Genomic DNA, 21235 nt, shown 5'->3' on the forward strand with positions numbered 1-21235 from the left:
TCCCATTTCTGAATCCCGACTTTCTTCTTCTTTTTAATCCTTATGGCTGATTCACCGGTTTGACGCATCACTGCTCGCCCCGGAACCACGGGACTTGTCTCAACTCATCTGCGTCTCCACGCACGTACGCGTCATCGCAGCCTCCACGCACGCTGACTTGTGATCGTTTGATGTCTCCGCGCCACTTACGTTCTTCACCTATTTAATCCGTTTCAGAATATTTGCGAGTATTAATCCAATGAGACGGCTGCAAAATGTTCAGGGGCGCATTAATCGCGCACTCATTTTCATTAGTGTTCAGATTTATAAATCTGTTCAAAAACAACATGTAAGACATGATCAAATACGCACAAATCTACATTTTAGACAAAAAATAATGACCACACGCATCATTAAAACATTCTAAAAAAGCACTTTCACAGCCGTTGTTTATCCAAAGGATGGATTTTACATTCTCAAGGAAAACCAGAAAACAAAATGTCACACAAAGTGGATACACAGGTTAAGTATGCTTGCTACATGTGGTGGAAGAGCATTTAATTCTTCTTCCCGTCTTAAATAGCCTACAGTAGATGACAAATTATTTCTATAATAATTTTCGGACCGGTTAAGTGAACTTTTTTTATTTCCCGGCAGCCCACCTGATGATCAATTGCGGGTTGGAAATCACTGCTCTAAATAGTGACTATAATGTGGGAAAATTTAATTAATTTTTTTCAAGGCTGCAACGTCACAGCAATGCAAGGATAAAATTATTGCCATACATTTCGCAGAAATGTTTACATTTTCTGAATGCTTCTGGTCATTTCTTTACAAGTATAATGATTTTCACTAGCTGTCACACAACAGTGATTTTGTAGGTCTTAGTCATCTTGCATTCTCATTGAACTGCAAAATGTGCTCTTGGTGAGGCCTCAAATGCTCCTATCCCGCGCAGCAAACTACCATATTTATTCCCAAAGTGTGCTCTAACGCTGGCCGGTTTGCATTACAAAGATGGACAAATTATGTGCACTGATTATAATCATGCTGGAAACAAGCCAGCCCACACACAGACCTCCTAAAAAAACGCAACGTACTTAATGTGTCAGAGTTATACAAATATGAGAAAGGAAATAACTTGTGCGTGTTTTTGGCACAACGAGAAATTAAAAGATATTTTTTTATAAACAAGGGCTGCACGGAAGTTGTTGCATGTGTCAAATCTTCCCTGGTTTTCCTCTGTTTCCGTTTGTATTTAATTAAATCACATGTCTGTTTTCACTACAAACCCGTAGTGTTTGAAGTTCCTTACTCTATTCCTTTTGTGAATAACAAATATCAGCATTATATTTAAAGGACAATCTCTAATTAAAATGTGTTTTAGTTGATCACCCAAGTCATAATTTAGGCTTAAATTTGCACATTTCGTTGCATGCCTCAATTGACTTTATTCCTCCATCACCATTCGAACTTCGTGATTTGCTTCTTTTTTAAAATGTGTGGGGGGGGGGGTTTTCGAGAGAAAAATTGGAACGTCTTCAAAGAGAACGTGGCAATGATCTGGTTACATTCGATGAATTTAATGACATCTAGTGGGAAAGAATCTTCACTACATCATTAGACCATAAAATGTCAAAACACAAACCTTTAAAATATACATTTTGCGTGAACAAATCGTTGGTTGAATATGAAGATTTACTATAAAATATGTTTTTCGATTGTAATTTAATAAAAATATTGATAGATTTCACAGTGCAGTTGATCGTACTACCGGAAGTAATACCGAACACATTGCTGCAAGAGCTTCCTGTGACGTGGGTTAGCGCCTGACGCTACACGCGGGAAAACAGGCAGACCTCCTCATCAGATTGACAGTAAGACTTTAAAAATTTCATTCCACGAGTTAATGGTGAACAATAGGCAAAGCTTTAATATCTGTAAGTAACAAGACGCGTGTGTCTGTCCCGAGTCCGTTTTAAATTCATCAACTCCACTTTGTTTCCTTAGACCGGCCTTGCTCGCTTTGAGCGCTCGATGTAAAGCGTTTGGTGTCTAAATGAGGCGGTGCTTGATGTCGTTTTCTTTTCACCCACATACGGGCTGCAGGCTTTGAGATTGCAACACAATACAACAGACTAAAACAAGCGCACCTCGTGGAATTCGAGTTAGCTTAGCTATTAATGTCGCAGCAATATGTTTAATGAGCTTTGCATACTTTATTAAATGAAACGCTACATGTTGCTCGGAAACAGTGCTAACGTGAAACTAGTCAGAGAGTAAGAGCGAAGAGCGGCCAAAATTTGGAAGAAACGAGGGGACTTGAGGAAAAGTGCAATTACGGAATCATTATTCCCGAGTGTGTGTGGACAATAAGCTACCTCCCTCTTTACTATTGCCTCCTCTTTTCGTATTTACCGAACGACATTTACTGTGAACATGTCTAAAAACCCACGTCGTTTTGTGTATTTATTTTTATTCCGTTTGTGTGTCTGCAGAGCATCAGCCTGCTGCCGAGATGGGAGACACACTGGAGTTCAACGAGATTTACCAGGAAGTCAAAGGCTCCTGGGTAAGTACCGTAGTAAAAAGTCTCCTTATCGACGAATGGACACATATTTTGTGCGACAAAAAAAAAAAAAAAAATCAGGACCTGATTTGAAGTATGAAACATGCTATCGCAGGTAGGACTTAATATGATAGTTAATGTGATGTTATCCTCTTTGAATGGATTAATACATTGGTTGCAAAGTATTTGTTTCCAAGTGGTGTAGTCCCCTGCATATCCACGGGTTCACCAATTTGCATCTTTTTACTTGCTAGTTATTTCCTGAAAAACTCATAAATTAGCATTTTGTGTTCTTTTTGACACTTTCTGCCCCAAAGAAGTGTCTAATATAATACTAGTACATTGGTGTCAGTGAACTATGTTTAAGTGATGCATCTTGACAAGATTTACTTGTCGAGGAGGAGCAACATTGAGGCTGGGTTGTTTGCAGAAGTTGTTACGGGAGTCCAAGCCGTATTTACTCATGAACTTTTAATGAATTTTTTTCCAAAATCATCTCTGCAATTCCTTCCAAAATAGGCGTACCATTGTTTTGTGCGCCTCCTACTTAAATTTGAACAGAAAATAATGTGAATTACACCACACATATACGTAAAACAACCAAATAGCTGTGCCTTAGTGAAGTCAGTTTAGCTTAATGCAAAATGCCATTGACCAGCTAATAAATAGCAGTGTTATACCCCTTGAAACAACAGAAGATAAATAGTGGAGCAACACTTTTTCGGAGATCATTAATAATACTTGCAGTCATATATCTTATTTCCCCTCTGCAAAGAACAACAAATTTTACCGTGGCCCACTGAGGAGTGACTGTCTTTGTGTAGTATATTCTATATTATACTGTCCCCAGGTGGCCAAGGCATGACCAATGTCCACTGAATTAAAGGGAGAAATGTCGTTCAAAACTAGGGCCCGACCGATTCATCTGCCAACCCATCTCAATATGCAAAACAAATGTCGAGTATAATAGCATACATTGAGCTGTGGCATTGTGTGTCTTGCGCGCATTTGATCACGAGTGTTCATTTGTGCATTCACGTGTCACTTGTGCTACATGTTCCAGAAAAGAGACGCGGAATTACTTGTTTAAAGAAAGGGAAACTACACACTTCATTTCAAAAGCAACATTGAATGACAGCAACAATGTTGTTGTCCCACAATTCCCGCCAACTGCCGGACCATCGAGAAGCACACAGCAACTCATGAATTTTGCTGCCTTCTTTGTGCCGATGACAGCAGCTTGCTGCACCGTGCGGCGTTCACTTCCTTTAACTTTTAATCGGGTGTTGGGCTCAAAGGTCAACACTCTGCGCTCCCCAACTGGGGGAGACCCATGCTTGATCCCAGAGTTGGGTGGAAGCCACGTAAAAAGAATGTTTTGTTTTTGTGGCTTCCTTTATATTAAACAGTCGAAACGCCACCGCATTTGGAAGATTCATCATAGTTCGTGATGCTGGCCACATCACCCCAAATTTTATGTTGTTCACATTGCTTTGGATCGGTCAGGCTAAATGCCAATTTTTTGGTTGCTCTTTGTCTTTCACACAGATAGATATACACACACTCGACTCACTATGTAACATTGTATAAAGTTATGGGATTTTAAGATATCCTATTGTTATTATTATTACTGATGGCAGCAGCTGTACAGTTAGATCAATAAATGAGTATGGCTACACACAGACACATGCACGCACACAGACACGGCAGCCACAGGCAAGTCTGACGAAATTAAATTCATTAAATACTCAATGACATGTTTATTTAATGTTGGCACTCTACATCTTATGTATACTCGTCTGCAGTATTTCCAATACAACTGAATGGTTTGCATGCCGCACACTTGGCACCTCCCACGAAAATCGCAGTGACGCAGATGAGACCGTTCATGAGACCACCCAGGGCGCACAATAAACTCTTTCTTTACATTGCGGATGAATACAGAAATAAACCTGAAACAGACCTGAACATTTGCTAAAACCAAAATATCGAACATAACAAAAGGCACATACAGTATGTTAACTGCATTTTAGTTTGGTGGAAGAAAGAGCAGTGACGTAAAAATAATGTGCATTAATTGAATATTTTAACTTTTTTTAAAAATGTGATGAAAAGTTGTAAAAAAGAAAAATTCAACATCAATTACCAAACTCCTCTTCCTTGGAGGGAGGCACTTGACTGGCTTTCTGCTTCCATTTACCTGCAAATGGAAACACATCTATTATATGATCTTATTGTATTTATAAAGTAAAATATTAAAATATTTTAAAATAATGCATGACCACAGAACGTACTACTGAGTTTTTTTTTTGGCCCGTCAGCCAGCCACTATTTTATTTAATTTTTCCTTCTTTTTTTTTTTGTGGCCCTTTCTCAAGGTTTCTCATTTTTCCCCAGCTGTTTTTGGTGGGGGGGGTTTGGTGCCAGTAGCCGCAAATATATTTACAAGATAAACCAAGGCAAACTTTGCTGGTCCTCGCATTCTTCGTGCAGGATGAATTGAGAAACTCAAGTGTGCCAGCGGAGGTTGAGCTCATCTTTCATTTTCTGAATAGGGTGCCGGACTCTGGTTGGCATAGGCTATGCTGATGTGATGCGATTTTGTCAGGTTGGTTTTATTTAGCTCTACTTGAGCAACACGGGGCAAAACAGATACTGTATGTGTGTGATTGCCCGTAGGCTCGAAGGCAAGCGCGTCCCATCCCCATACTCCTCCCCGTCGCGTGCTGCCATTTTATGCCACAAAACGCCATCTGCATTGACTCTGTATGGGATCACGTCATGCGAATAGTGAAATATGTGTCTGGTGTAAACCTAGCATAAGATCTCCAAAAGAGTTGAACATTAGGTTTCGTAATTTTTCAAAAGACCCCTGTGCCTTATGTTTTCTCTGCAGAATGATGGCCGGCTGCGCTTCAGCAAGCAGAACGTGGTGTACAAGAGCAGCAAGACCGGAAAGGTGGACAGCATCCCGGCAGGTGAACTTAGCCTGGCTCAATGGCGACGTGTGTGTTTAGGTCACGGAATCAAGTTGAGCACCAGCACGGGACACATCTACAAATACGACGGCTTCAGGGATACGGTGAGTGTCCAATTTGCAAATTGGAACATTTGCAAATCAGTTCCATAGGCCCTACAGCTACATTTAGAGGAGTGGTCTGACAGCTGTATGCTTGGCATCGCTTCCTCTCTTGGGAACCCCATAGTGAAATGTTTCCATGAAATAAATGTGACCTTACTTGAGCAACAGCTCCAAGTGTGCTGTATTAATGAACGCGGGATGTAACAAAAGCGAGGGGGATTCTTAAAAATTACTTATGTTGCCGTTTGGTTGAGGGATTTTTTCCATCAAGCTCTCGGTCAATATCCTTCTGTTAATTTAATACTTATCATCCTGTTTGGGGGGGGGGGGGGTGGTCCTGGTGAACCTTCCGTCCATTGAAATGCCCCGTTAATCCATTACACCCCCAATATAACGCCACCATTTTTTGTTACATTTTTACTGAAGAAAATACTGCATTATAAATTGTGGATACAAAAACTATTAATTGTTTAAAAAAATGGTTTAATATGGTAATTAAGCTGAAAGTTTGGCTCACACCATCATATAGTTATAGTTGTAAAGTGAGTAATGTCAGGAGCCTGGACTCAGTCGTGTTGGCTGTTTACCTCGCAGTTAGTTCGGTGTTTGCATCTTCTCCATGCTCTGTGTGAAAGCTTTCGTTTTGTGTTTGTGATTTGTGTGTGTTTTACTATTTGTCCCATTTCATAAACAGGTGAAAGTGTATTGGCAACTGTTGGGGTTTTTCCCCGTTCCCTCGAGTGGCGGCATATCTGAAGCTTGCCCGTAACTGGGGTTGCATAATATACCAAAACTAAATTACCGCAAAACCTCGCCTCATTTAAAAAAAATAATAAAATTGAGATAGGACTGCCTCCTTCATACAGTCGCTTTAGTGTCCTTATGTTATCTGAGTAATCTCTCGAACATGTGAATATGTTTTGATAGGATAATGTCGTATTCATATTTGGAAACGTCACAGTACATCCACATGAATATTGCCCTGGAGCTGGATTTAAACACACACAAAAAAATAAATCGAATTGAAATCGCAGTATCTGTCAGAAAAATCACAATTTAATCTTTTCCTGCAATCGTTCAGCCCAAATAGCGAGTATTTTTACTTGCACACCAGTACTTGTGTGCGGTTCAGCAGTTAGCGAATAGTCCCCAAAAAAACTAAGGGTTCGTGCTTTCAGCTGTTTATCAGTCAGTTGTGGAAAATGTGCATTATTTGTACGTTGAAAGTGAGCACGCCCCACACAAGAACATTTTGACAAGTTTCAACTTGGCTTTTTCTGTGGTATCATTTCTGTATCGGTGTATGAAAGTCATTTTGGTGTCGAGACTGACAACACAAGTCAGAAGTGAAATTTTGGCTTGGAACACAAAGTAAAAAATCGAACAAGCAACAGCTCAAAACCGGGGAAAAAAAACCTTAAGCAAGAGAAAAATATGCAAACTCCTAGCTGAGATTGCAACCTAGAATTCTGTTTTTGAGGCGGCGGCGCTTTCCGAAGCGCCACTGTGCTGCCCCCATGTGAATGAGTTGTTGAAAAGTCTGCTTGTGTGTGTGTCAGGCCCTAATAGGATTAATGAAGGAAAGCGGCGCTCGCACATGTGCTGCATAAACAGCGTAATCATGGGCTCGTGTAAGTCAGTGTTTATATCGGTTCACTGAAACAATTTGGCAGAGACTGCTGTGGAGGGGAATTTTTTTTTTTTTTTTAATCTCCCTGTGTGTTTTTCTTTTCCCTCTCCCTTGCTGCTGTGCGTGCACAGAGATTGTCAGGATGCCAGGGAATGAGTGGGAAAAAAGGCTCTGGTGTAACCTGAGGTGGCGTGAGCAGCGTCTCCTGGGGTTAATCAGACCACTTTTCAGAGATAAATCCTCGCGTCTCTGAGCACCGGTGTGTGATGTCATTGTTTAGTATCCCTCAGCCAGTGTCAGTAATTGGTCGATGACTGCTAGTTTGGCCTCTGGCTGTGTACACTCTGATGTGTCGTAACCTTAGCGCGATGTTGAACGTGTGCCTGCGAGCAGCCCCCTTCTGGACCAAGCTCGCCTGTAAACAGTCGAGTAAATATGATAACTGTTTTGAACATTTACACACAGTCTCTCTTTTTGAATCCCACGAATGCAGTGCTTTGTTTGCATTCAGAAATGTAACGTGTCAGTGCGGTTACGCTCTGGTTTCATTCATTTGAATGCTCCAAAAACTTGGTTTCCCCGTTCTTACACCAAACTGAAATCATTGGGTGGGAGCTTGGCGCATCACATTGCACGGTCGTTGCTGCGTATACAGTCAGGAGGCGGCGAGGGGCCTGGTTATGTCGTACCTTACACACACACACACACACACACACACGCGCGCTAGCTTGAAAGCAACATGAAGGGAGAGGCGGAGCAATTGTTTCACGCTGACCATATCTATCCATCCATCTATCCAAACATTGGAATCAGTAGACATCAGTCTGGACTCCAGTCTGGACTGAGGTGTGTGTGTGTTTATTAGGACAACAACAACGGTGACGACACAGGGATGAACAGTCAAAAGAAAACGGTCATCAATGCGCCCAATGTGAAACACTCGCATTTTTAAACATTTTAACATTTTAAACATTTACCTTGATCAGCATTCACAAATGGACTGATGAGTCTCATGCGCATACACGCACTCTCACACACACTGATTACAGGGGTTGTAATGAGCAAGCGGACAAGCACATATCCAGGTGTGTAAACTCTTTCCCACAGTCTCATTCTCTTCTTTCGTGCCTGCCACAATCACTTCCACATGTGATGAGGACAGTGCCTGGATGTGTGCATTATTAAGCCGCGTAGGAGGACAAAGTAGTTAGATGGATTGATTATGCTCACCCTCCTGTGGACCTGGAAGTCCTGAATGATAGGCATGGTTTCAACAGCGTCAGTTTAATTAGTCCCTCCAGCCCATGTCCACTTTTTTCTAGTGGGTGAGCAAATGCTTTGCTAAGCTTTGGCCCATGCATCACTGCAGGACATTTCTAACTACAGATTATTCATTTGTTTGTCTCCCTGCATCAGGACTTTGAGAAGATCTCCGACTTCTTCAAAGCAAACTACAGTGTGGAGCTAACGGAGAAGGACATGTGTGTGAAGGGTTGGAACTGGGGAACAGCCAAGTTTTCTGGTAAAAAGACAACATGACAATTGGCAGTCATTCTGGAGTTGCAGTTGTTTTAGTGCACAGAACACGTGGCACAGTTTGAATCAAATCGTGTTCAATTTGCATATATATGCACACTTAAATGTCATTTTCTCAAGGAAATCAGTTACGTAGTTAACTCATTCACTCCCAAAGACGTTTTTAAACGTCTTTTCAGACTTGGTCCAGAATTGGCTGGTACTGAATGAGTTAAGTTGGCAACAAATTTGTACTTTGCTTTTGGCGCACTGAGTAGGGGCAGCCCAGGATAAAAAAAAACATCTATATTTTTTCCTTTATTGATGCATAAATTGTTCTTCCACTACAGGGCCGCTGTTATCATTCGACATGAATGACATTACAGCCTTTGAGGTCCCGCTCTCCAATGTGTCGCAGTGCGCCACAGGCAAGAATGAAGTGACCCTGGAGTTCCATCAGAACGACGACGCCGAGGTCTCGCTCATGGAGGTCCGCTTCTACGTCCCGCCAGGCCAGGCGGATGAACGGCAAGACCCTGTGGAGGTGAGAGGGCTTTTCCTCCACCGCATTCTCTGTGAAGCCATTAAGCAACTGTGCTGAAATCTCCTGTCGGCCTCCTGTTCAGGCCTTCGCCCAGAATGTGTTGTCAAAGGCGGATGTGATCCAGGCCACGGGAGATGCTGTGTGTATTTTCAAAGAACTTCAGTGTCTCACGCCCAGAGGAAGGTAAAATAGCCACAAGCCTCAAATGCCATTCAGAGCAAGGGTGGGCAAAGTAAGGCCCATGTTGTTCTTTCATCTACAAATGACTCCTAGCGCTCAATTTTAAAAATCAAATGTTGCCCTTCTGTGTGTGCCAGATACGACATCCGCATCTACCCAACCTTCCTTCACCTCCATGGTAAGACGTTTGACTACAAGATTCCCTACACCACTGTCCTTCGTCTATTCCTGCTGCCACACAAGGACCAAAGACAGATGTTTTTTGTCGTAAGTCTGCATTTTGCTATAGAGTGCTTTTCAACCTAATTAAGCTCCCCCCGCCCAAAATATAGAAATTACTCAGGGGTGAGATTTTGCCTACCTTATATATTCTTACATGGCTTTTCTTTGTGAGCATCACATATGCTTCTTGTCTGTTGGTGTAGATCAGTCTGGATCCTCCCATCAAGCAGGGCCAGACACGTTACCACTTCCTGATTCTGCTGTTCTCCAAAGAGGAGAACATCAGCCTCTCCCTCAACATGAGCGAGTGAGTTTGTGCTGCAATTACACTTGACAGACACTTCATGATACACGCGAATTGCGTCATAACACTACAAATATCATAAATGCCGAATGATTTACACTGCAGGCCCAAGTTTTATTCCAGTCAATTTCTGGTTCCATTTTAAGCGGCACATGTGATATTGGCTGTGACCAATACGGCTGTGTATGGAACGCAAAGCAACACATGTTCACGGATGCCCAAAGTGGACAAAAGTGTCAATACCAGGCAGTGACAACACAAAACTAAACAATAAAATATAAGTAATACAAAAATGAATCAGAATCACCTTGATAGTCATTGCACAGTTTAAAAAAAAATCAGCACAATGACGTTTCCTTCACATTTCCGCTTTAAAAATAACACCAATACTCACATATCCATTTACCATGTACCCACCCATATATAATTTACCAATACATAACGAAACGTTTATCAGTAAATAATACCTCAAATACTTTATCAGTGAAAAATAGTTAAAACTGCGATGTATCTCAAGTAACATAATCACAGCGAAGCGCGTAGTGCTCACGTTAACTGTTCTGTAAAGCGCTTTGTTACAGCTGCAGCTGTTGTGAAAGCGCTTAATAAGTAGTGACGTATCGCATCCTATTGTATTATAAAGCCGTATAAAAAGATATTGCACATTTTTGAGACTCAGGCGTTGGATTTCATTATATTAAATTGTGTTGTATTACCTACAATAATATCTTTTCTTGTGATACCCTTTTTGGCTCTCAGTACCCACAGCTGTTTGAAAGAGTTTTTTCCACTGGGGGGGAAGCACAGTTCTCATGGTTGACAGTAATTTCCCCTGCTTGTCATCAGGGATGATGTGGAGCGCCGCTTTGAGGGCAAACTGAGTAAAAACATGTCGGGGTCTCTCTACGAGCTGGTCAGCAGGGTGATGAAGGCCCTGGTCAACAGAAAGATCACTGTGCCTGGAAACTTTCAGGGGTTCGCACCAAAACACACCCTTCCTATAGTCACATTTTTTGTTTTTTAATACTGAATAAAATACAGCAAATGTAACCTTTGCCACTTCCTTCTCAGCCACTCTGGTACTCAGTGCATCACTTGCTCCTATAAGGCAACCTCGGGCCTCCTCTATCCCCTGGAGAGGGGCTTCATCTACGTCCACAAGCCCCCCGTGCACCTGCGCTTCGAGGAGATCTCCTGCGTCAACTTTGCCCGAGGCACCACCACCACTCGTTCCTTTGATTTTGAGATTGAGACCAAGCAGGGCAACCAGTACACCTTCAGCAACATTGAGAGGTGACTTCATGAGTTCTTGAAGGATTCCAGTAGTCAAGAATAATCTACCCTTACCGAAATAGACGCTTCTCACCAGAAGCTCGGTATGCTGGGCTCTTGGTTGACATTTCAGGACAAACCAAAACCTTTCCACTACTGAAACACTCAACAGTTGGAGATGTGCATTCGAAAACTTGGATAAATTCAAATTAAGTGCAAATGTCACAATGCATTTTCGGTCCATTCTTAAAAATTGAATTAAAAAAAATCACCTTCAAGCCATATATCCCTCACGTGTTGAGTACAAGAAATAAGAACCCCCAAACTCCTGATGTTGCCATGTGTCTTTCATTCTCCATCTTTACATTGGCTTATTCATTTCTTCAGGGAAGAGTACGACAAACTGTTTGACTTTGTCAATGCCAAGAAGCTCAACATCAAGAACAGAGGTTTCAAAGAGGTAACGCGGTCGCCCTCTGTGTCAAGACGCTCTTTTGTCAATCATTAATCCATTTCACTTAATGACACTTGTCGCCCTCCCTTCTCCTTGTGCACGTGTGCTTGTCCCTGTATAGAAGAAGGTTCGTATGTTCGTCTCGTGGTTGGCGTGATTTGTGCTTGCATGGCGTGCCGACCGAAATCCAGCCCCACATTGTTGATTTACATTTTGGTTGGGTGTGATGCAAACATTGCTTTTGGATTGGGAAAAAATTGCTAACATTGGTATCGGGAGGGCTGCAGGCGTGTGGCACATAACTGTGTGTGTGTGTGTATGTCTGTTTGTGTGTTCGCATTGTGCAGATTTGAGGCCTAGGGGGGCTTTTGACGTGCAATAACACAACACAACTGTGGTCGGAGGCAACACTTAACACCTGCAGTCTGACACATTACAGTTTTTATGCACAAACGTTGCTGGCCTGAAAAAGCACCCAGGACATTTTTGCTAAGGAGCGTAATTGTAATAGAACTGAACTTTTTTTCTTTTTCCTTTTTTTTTTCTTCATGCACATACCTCTTTTGACCTTTAACATTTGGGCATGGGAGCATCTCCATGGGAGTGGTGGACTATGTAGGGAGTCTATCTTTTTTTTAATGTATTCTCTAACCGAGGACTCTGTTTCCAGGGCATGAAGGGCAAGATCGATGAGTACAGCGACTCTGACGAAGACAAGCACGATGCCTACTTGGAGCGTATGAAGGCCGAGGGCAAGATCAGAGAGGAGGGTAACGACAGCGACGATTCTGACAGCGGCAGTGGTGAGTTGACGAGCACATGATGTTTTGAACAGGGCCGTCAAACTTCTTTTCATTGCAAGACACTTATTGAGGCCAAGACACTACTCGGGGCTCAACGGTGAAAAATGTGTAGTCGCTTGGGGTCTAATTGCATGGCAGAAATCGCCGTTCCATACGGACCATGGTTCACATTCAGTACAGTAAAGGAGTAAAACACAAAGGAAACTGCTCATCGTTTCCGTTTCATTATCTCACTCTTGTTTCAGTTGTATTTAATGTAAAAATTGCCTTTGAGTGGAAAAGTGACATTTCATATTTGTTAAAATGTTGCAGTATTTTGCCCAGTTAAAATGTACATATTTTCGGCGGAAGTTGAAAGGATAACATATTTCACTTGTAGTAACTCAAATATTATTATAACTTAATCTTTTATGTAAATAGAGACCTATTTAATTACATTTCAATGAAACATCAACAGGTTCAACTGCTTTGGTTCCATCTGAAGAGCCCGTGAGAGATTGTTTAAAAGTTAAATTTTTACATATCATACGGAAAGTCACGACGTCTGCTAGCAAGAAGCTAAGATGCACTGTTTGTTCACAGGCTAGGTGTGTGACAGTTAGTCTTGATGACTATTACGCATTATGTTTTGTATGCAAACCTTCATAAGCACTCTTCGCATAAAAAAATATTTGTATTTTTGGGGGGCGGTGGGGTTACAATATTAAGTTGGACTTCGACTTTGTTGACCTTTTCTGCTTTAGATGAGTCTTTCAACCCTGGTGAGGAGGATGACGACATTGCAGAGGAGTAAGGAAAACCTCGACCCCTGTGCGAACACGCATCTCGCTGTTTTCACCACGCAAACATAACATTTTGCCTTCCACCGTCAGGTACGACAGCAAGGCGTCGGCCAGCGACAGCAGCGACGAAGGCGAGGGGAGTGAGGATGACAGTCCAAAGAAGAAGCAAAAAGTCGAAAAGCCCAAAGTGGTGAAGGAGAAAAAGGAAAGGAAGCCACGCAAAGAGGTGAGAAGCAAGAGGTTCGAATGCTGACAAATGTGTTCGCGCTAGCATTTAACAGCAGCAGTCACATACATTTTTCGAACCACCGCAGAAGAAGCAGAAAGACAAAGGTGGCCCCAAGCGGCCGATGAGTGCCTACATGCTATGGCTCAATTCCAGCCGTGAGAGAATCAAGTCGGAAAACCCTGGAATCTCTGTCACAGAGATCTCTAAGAAAGGCGGAGAAATGTGGAGGCAGCTGGGCAAAGATGAGAAAGAGGTAAGGAATCCGAAGGAAGGACCAAGGATACGTCGACTGCGCTACTATTTGGTTTGGTTGGTTTTGTTAAAACAAGATCATTTTCTGGCTCGAGATAGAAAAGTCAAAGCTTAACTGAGCATTGCTCACAAAATGACCCCACCCAATATGAAGCAAGCTTAACAGGGAAAATAAAGTGTAACGTAGCAATAATCGCCAAGACATGTTAACCCAGGGGTGGGTAAACTACGGCCCGCGGGTCGGATCCGGCCCGTTGGTCTTTTTAATCCGGCCCGCCGAAGATTGGTGCACAATTATGGTTTGATTGCATTCATTTCGTTTGGACTTGTAACGACAGGTATTTCAACACCAGGTGGCGCAGTTATTTCAAGTTGCAGAGCACAGGGAGGGAGGGGAAGACGAAGAAAGAGGGAGAGAGTAATGACCATGGAAGGGAAAGTGATATGTATCTGATTAAACGAAGCGGGTAACAAAGTACGAAACATTCAGGAGACGCCTGGAGTCGGAAAGACTCAAATCTACGAGACTTTGAAAAACAAGGAAGCGATTCTTACTCAGTCCGATTCTGGCAATTTCCATGCTCAGAGTGAATTGCTTGTGGCTCGAGTAAATGAACATTTCCTAGAATGGTTTGATTGTTATCATGTTAAAAACTTTCCGCAAACTGGACCGCTAATAAGAGTCGGAGAGCAGTCAAATGTGTAGAGCGTGAACAACAGGGGGCTCAGTACACATCCTTGAGGAGAACCGGTGCCGAGTGTGATGTTGGAGGAGAATGTTACATTATTACTGGCATACAAAGACATTGTGCTATCTTCTTTATTTTCTATTTCTATTTCTAACTTTTGGCCCGGCCCTCCACAATATTTTCTGCTTCTCATTTGGCCCCCCCGGGAAAATAATTGCTCACCCCTGTGTTAACCCATCAGTGTTAGCTAATGTACTGTAATGTGGACTACCACTGCAAAGTAGTACCTAATGCAAAAGTCACCAATAGATGCCACTCACGCAGTCATTCGACATGCAGACAGTTAATAGCCAGCCAACTCAACACCCCCTTTCAATGACGCCCATGTCACTCACCACTCACCTCCTGCTCCCCTTTAAAACCATCTGCGCTCAGAGTCAGACATTGAAGTAGAATGTGAGCATGTCTGCCACTCACATGCACCTCATTGCGTTTAATAATGCGAAACCAATTTTTATCCAATTAATCGATGGCACAATCGGTTGAATATTCTCGAAATATTTGATAGCTGCAGCCATATCCTGCTTAATTAAATCGACATCACATTCTGTTGTGCTCTGCTCTGTTTTTGGGTGTCAGAACAGACCTTGTAAGAATGTTATCTGTTCTTCAGGAGTGGGATGCGAAGGCGGGAGAAGCCAAACGGCAATATGACATTGCAAAGAAGGAGTACAGGGAAAGCGGCGGAGGAGATTCTTCCATTTCCAAGAGGTAAGACTTATAACCTAGCATGGCAGTCAGGCTACTTTCTTGAACGTTTCCTCATATGACCCCTCTCTCCCTTCAGGGAGGCCAAGAAGTCTGCAGGCAAAAAGGACGACAAGAAGCGAAAGTCCTCCGGAGGAGACAAGGAGAGGGAGCGCGGTGGCGGCAACGAGAGCTTCAAGAGCAAAGAGTTCATCGAGACCAGCGAGAGCTCGTCCGACTCGGACCACAAGAGCAAGTCCAAAAAGAAGAGGAAGAAGAAGGAGGTGGATAGAAGCGTCGATGACGACACGCGTTATCTCATCCAATTCGTCTGTGGCTTTCTTTCACTTCGCGGAAGCATACCGGCAACCTCTGCGGTCGAAAACAAGTTGTTGCATATCATCGTCTCCGGTTCCAAATCGCTTCGGAGTAATGTTACTGTCCATGAAGCCAAAACAGAATCCGGTAAAGCAAACCTCAACTTGGCCTCGGATCATAAATTTAACTGCTTCGCCACTCAGAGTACAGCGGTGCCTTGACTTTGAGTCTGAGTTTAATTCATTCAGTGACCGCGCTCATATCTCCGATCTTTCTCCATTGAAATGAATCAAATAGCCCGTAATGCGTTCCCGCTCTTCTGCTGTGCCCACCTTACCCACGGGGTCAGTATGATGCGGGATTCCCGCCGTACATGTATAAACAATTATTGTCGCGCTGGCGCACACACTTTAAAAAAATGTTTATGATTATAAACCATTCTGGTGCTGATTAGCTGCTTTGGTTTCATTGTTGCTCAAATGTCATTTGCTGCCTTTGTTTTTGAACCAGGAATCAGAAGAAGAGGAGGAGGAAGAGGAGGCTGCATCCACACCTGCAAGCTCAGAGGAAGAGTCTGATTAAACTCTCACTCACTCACTCACACACAAAACCATTTCAGTTATTCGCTCAAGGAATGGGCATTTACACTCTTCATGTTGACTTCTCACAACCAGACTGAAAACAGAGCTAATTCGCAAAGTTGTAAATTTGGCTCCAAGACTCAGCACGACGTGCCGACTCTTCAGTCTCCAAGATCTTTCCTCAAAGATGAGCATTTGCATTTTTGATGTTTTCTTTTTTCCCCCTCCCTTTGTCCTTCCATGAGGATATCTGTTGTAGTTTTATAGCACTTGATGGTGCGGTTCGTAGTTCATAGTTTCCATTGTCATATTTCCAGGCTTGAATAAAAATATTTTTTTTAATAAAAGATGTCATGTTCTTTAGCTGCACCGAAACATCCATCATCCATTTTCTGAGGATGAATTGAGTAGTTTTATGGTTGCCTGTAATTCAGTTCATAATCAATGACATACAGTACATGGCAGGAAATAACCGCTACGGCAATCTCTTTAATTAGCAAATCGGTCATCCACACCCGTGTCCTGTGATGCTAAATTGACCTCTTTCATATTGCATGGACCGTATTGCTTCATTGACGTGCACTTCCCTGTCGTTGCATCTGCCAACATTACAATGTAAACCTTGTCACTTGAAGTATTAAGTCAGTCTACGTTCAGTTTCAATTTGCCAGTTTTTTACGAAGAGAATATGGTGGCGGGGGTTTTTTTCAATCTCCACAAGCTGAATACGATGAAAAAAATATTTGAAAAACCTCAGTCTGATGCCATTAGTCTGTACAGCAATGTAAAGTACAAAGCAATAATAAAAACAAAACAATCAAGTCATTTTATCATAGAATCTTCATGTGTGATCAGGTCATTTTGTAGGTGGCACGGTGAGTTAGTGGTTCGTGAATCTGCCTCGCAGTTCTGAGGTTTCGCGTTACCCATCTCCGCTTGTGCCTTCCTTTGTGGTGTTTGCATGTTTGCCCCGTGCTTGCCCGGTTTTGTCCGAGTAGTCCTGCTTCCTCCCACGCCTCCAAACATGCTTGTGTGTAATTGGCTGTTTGTCGATATGTGCCTTGTGGTTGACCGGTGACCAGCCCAAGATGTGCCTCTCCGCGACAGGCTCCAGTCCAGCTGTGACCCCAATAAGGACAAGCACTTTAGAAAATGGATGGCTGGCGGTCATTTTGCATTCTTTCTGAAGTTAACACGAACCCATTTGGACTGTTCCAGCACATTTGGTTTTCTCACCCTCCTTCCTGATCTTCACTTTTTACAAACGCAGCTCTTAAATGTTGAACCACATTAAAGGAAACATCCGGGTAATTGATGTCTTGAGATGCCCTTGCCTCCATTACAAAATAGCTCTTGCTGTATAGTTCCTCCCCTTTGGAAAAATCCCGCGGGATTCCTTTGCACTATGGCGTCGGCGCATCAGGCCATATTAACCAGGCAGGCGGTTTGCGAGTGTGCTCTAACGGCGGGAAGTCTGCCAGCGACACTGGCGGTGGTGGAAAGGTCTGGTTGCAAACGGGAGGCTGATGATCCCTAAGTACACAGAGGTTTGTTAAAAGGCAGCTTAATTCAAGGTTCACGAGATTGGTTTTGAAGATGCAGACACTCTCCCGCGTGTGTGGTTGGCCTGCCACCGTTCTGACTCCAATTTCTGTGATGAGTGGCTCTTCCTGCACATCCTGTTGGCTGATGTCTTGAGTGGCCTCCTCCTGTTTATCATCACTTTGGCTTGCCTGTTGTCACATAATCACACTGTCACTTCCGCTGTCCTCCACTTTCATGGCTCATTTCAGAAGAAAGACATTTTTTTTTTGTTTATTGAACATAAAACATATACAGTAATAATTTGACAGAAAATAAGGTAGATAAAAAAAGTAAAAAGAAAGAAATCAATCTTCATTCAACACAGTTATTATGTTCAAGGGAGTAGGAAGAAGTAAAAAACTTATCTAGTCCTACCCCGTTATGTGATTGTATCTAATAAATCATTTTTATATCAATCAGAAAAGAAAAAAGTAAGAAGAAAGAAGTCTCCATTAAGGCTCATACTTTACCCTTAACCGTGATATTTTTACAACTTTTGGTTTGTATCGGGATTATATACTTCCACACCCTGACACTCTTGTGTCAATTTTCTCTTGTATTCATAATGGATATTTATATACCTTTCTCTATTTATCAACTTAGTTCTGATTTATCATTATATTTAATGTTTTGAATTTATTATTTACATGAAAAATAATGTGAAGGATAATTCAATAAAAACAGCATTCCATGGGGAAAGCACATTGGTCTTGTGCAGTCTTTCCCAACCTCAATTGTGTCAAGACACAGTGGATATAAAAAGTATTCATACCTCTGTTCAAATGCTAGATTTTCATGATGAAAACAAAATGCATGAATACTGAGAATTCTTCTCACCATTAATGACATCTACAAGACAGAGTAACAGGAGTGGTATTTCAAAAATATTTTATGAGATGAAGTAAAAACGATTTTTAAAATTATTTTTCATGTATCAATTAAATTAATTTGTTGATTCATCGATGAATCTGATTTGAAAAAAATGTTTTCATGTACACTAGATCCCTTTCCTCAAAAACAGGAAATTAGTGCAAATTGACAGTGTATAAAATGCACAAACAAAAATGAATTATGATTTAGATACCTGTTTGGTCCGGAACAATGTCAGAAAATATTCCAAGATATTAACAAGTGTTTGCCAAAGTTGAAGCAATGTTTTTATTTATTTGGGGGATTCAACACAATTAGTCTCCTTTCATGGAGGACGACAGAAATGAAAATAATCCACATTTGCAAATATATTGCCAAATACAACATAATAGCTCCGTTTTATACGACACACTGTTATCTGATGTTCTTTTTTTAGTAGTGGTGCAGATACAGACACTAACAGATTTTTTTGGTTGTTTTTCAATAACAAAACTGCACACGCACACACACACACACACACAGACATCTCCTTCACTGCGCTCAATTCCCCTGCGGGCAGCGTCAAAGCGGCGGATTTTACTTTATAGATTGTTTGGAGGGAGAGGCAAGCCGAAAGATCCTCCTAAATACGTCTGCCTCGCCTGACATAAAGAAACCTCGCTGAACCGCATCGTAAAAGAGTTGAGGGAGCGTCAGAAGGGTTCGTGACAGCTTTGACACGGCCGAACGACTTCAATTCAAAGAGAAGTTTAATGGGCGTAAAATATTTGGTGACAATTAAGCTTGTTGCCCACTGGTTGAATTTAAAGAGGTTATACGTCAGTAGTGTGATTTCAAGATGAGAAAAGTCACGCACGTAACCAACAACTACGTAGCAGCGTGGACTCTTCATTTTAGCTTGCACAAGCCGATAAATAACGATGTAAATGTATTGAACAAGCATCTAAATAAAGCGTCCTCCCCAATTAACATTCAATTAGCGTGAATGCCAGAGCTCGAGTTCCTCTATTTGATATGTTTAATGCTAAAAAGAAACGAAGAGTTTCAGTACAAAAACCATGATGTGGAAAAAAAAACAAGTCGGAGATGAACCACTACACATTTCGAGTTCATTCATTTGTTTATCAGCTATTTTTTGTGATTCAAAAAAGAAAGGAAAATACGGAAGAGGATTAGGGCCAATGAAGGGAGAAAAAATTGGCAATATTCTCACTTTTATCTGAGAATTCTGCCTTAAAAGTGACCTTGTAATCAGAATTCAGAGAATAAAGTCACAATTCTGAGATAAAAGTGAGAATCTTGCCAACCTTGTTTTGTTTTTTTCTTCATTGGCCCTAATCCTCTTCCGTATATCAGGGACCAATGCAAGGACAACAGCTTCTATGCCTTTCTGTGAGTCTTCCGGTCTCTACTGTATGTCTCACCGCGCTACCTGCTAATGACATTCTGTGACACTTAAACTCTGTGGCCATTTTCTGTTTAAAGCCTCACAATGGCGAGCTACGGTATTGTTGATGTTAGGTGTTGTCTCGGTGTGGTCACATCATGTCAAAATGCGAGAAATATTGTGAAGAGAGGCGGATTTAAAAATAAGTGTAATTAAACGACAAAATCTACTGGTCCATTCATTTAAATGAATACCAGGAATCCTAAAGTATGTGTGGAAGGTTTACGCAGAAAAGCCAGGAAATCTGCTATACACACATCAGGATTCCCGTTGTGGCCCAAAAATTTCTATTTTAAAAAAGAAAAAAAATGCACTTTGTCGTTGGTGGATTTTCATCAATTACGTGAATCTATATTTGGAGGGGAGAGGGGCTAGTTTCAGCAATGATGTAAGATAAATACAAAAACTATAACTGAATAAAATTCCCCCCATCCCCCATTTTTTCCCCATTTTTGGGTCACAAGGAGATCCTCGTGTGTGTGTGGAAGGTTTTCCGGCACTCCCGGACCTAAAAGTCATTTTTTTTTTTCAGCAACTTGAACATTTTTTGTTTTTGCCCAAACCTCATGTAATTGACGCCCTCAACCCCCGAAAGTGCACTTTCTTTTATTGTTTTTGGGTCGCTTACCACACTTTTCTCATACTTTCACAACTTTTTTCCCCTTTTAACCCAAAGTTGTTGGGGTTTTTTGTGTTTTTTTTAAATCAAAACATGATTTTATTCTTGTAGTATTACAACTAGTCTCATACAATGACATTATTCTTGTAACATAAAGATATTCTTTCTTGTGATATTGCAAGTTAGTCATGGATTTCAAGTGATGTTTTTTCAAATTTTCAATTTGTTTTGCAATGATGACCGTAATTCTCCCGATTGTCAGACAGCAGTTTCTTTCCATCACGTGCTCTGATCGATGTGGACTGAAGTTGCACGAGGACAAGGGCTTGCCTCATTACCAACGAAAACACATGTCATTTGCATATGGGCTGAAAACAACTGTGTGCATCAATGTAATAGGTTTCACCGGGTCACTAAGAGGAAGTCTAATGCTCTACCTTGGGGATCTCGGCCACCCTTCCTATAAGCATGAACGTGTTTGGTCACGGATCGCATTACAATGAACTGACCGCAAACATAATGGATCCATTTAAGAAATGACACAGTCCAACTGAACACACACA

General features: G+C 41.8%; 1 protein-coding gene across 2 annotated transcripts; it reads left to right on the forward strand.

Annotated features, from left to right (window-relative positions):
• The first annotated feature begins 1776 nt into the window (after positions 1 to 1776).
• Positions 1777 to 16973, forward strand: ssrp1a (structure specific recognition protein 1a). 2 transcript variants are annotated; one of them, XM_086136438.1, is made up of 18 exons: positions 1777 to 1856; positions 2478 to 2551; positions 5445 to 5630; positions 8677 to 8782; positions 9126 to 9319; positions 9402 to 9502; positions 9637 to 9766; positions 9925 to 10028; positions 10872 to 11000; positions 11097 to 11318; positions 11685 to 11757; positions 12422 to 12554; positions 13298 to 13343; positions 13427 to 13562; positions 13651 to 13818; positions 15180 to 15277; positions 15354 to 15537; positions 16082 to 16973. In XM_086136438.1, the coding sequence occupies exons 2-18, from the start codon at positions 2498 to 2500 to the stop codon at positions 16151 to 16153; spliced, it is 2136 nt and encodes a 711-aa protein (XP_085992564.1). In that variant the 5' UTR covers positions 1777 to 1856; positions 2478 to 2497; the 3' UTR covers positions 16154 to 16973. The 2 variants fall into 2 exon arrangements, with proteins under 2 accessions (XP_085992564.1, XP_085992573.1); XM_086136447.1 differs by lacking the exon at positions 1777 to 1856 and adding an exon at positions 2125 to 2340.
• Positions 16974 to 21235: the final 4262 nt, after the last annotated feature.

The sequence above is a fragment of the Hippocampus guttulatus genome, chromosome 2, assembly GCF_054856545.1.
Source record: "Hippocampus guttulatus isolate MCC_2025c chromosome 2, RoL_Hgut_1.0, whole genome shotgun sequence".
Classification (NCBI taxonomy): domain Eukaryota; kingdom Metazoa; phylum Chordata; class Actinopteri; order Syngnathiformes; family Syngnathidae; genus Hippocampus; species Hippocampus guttulatus.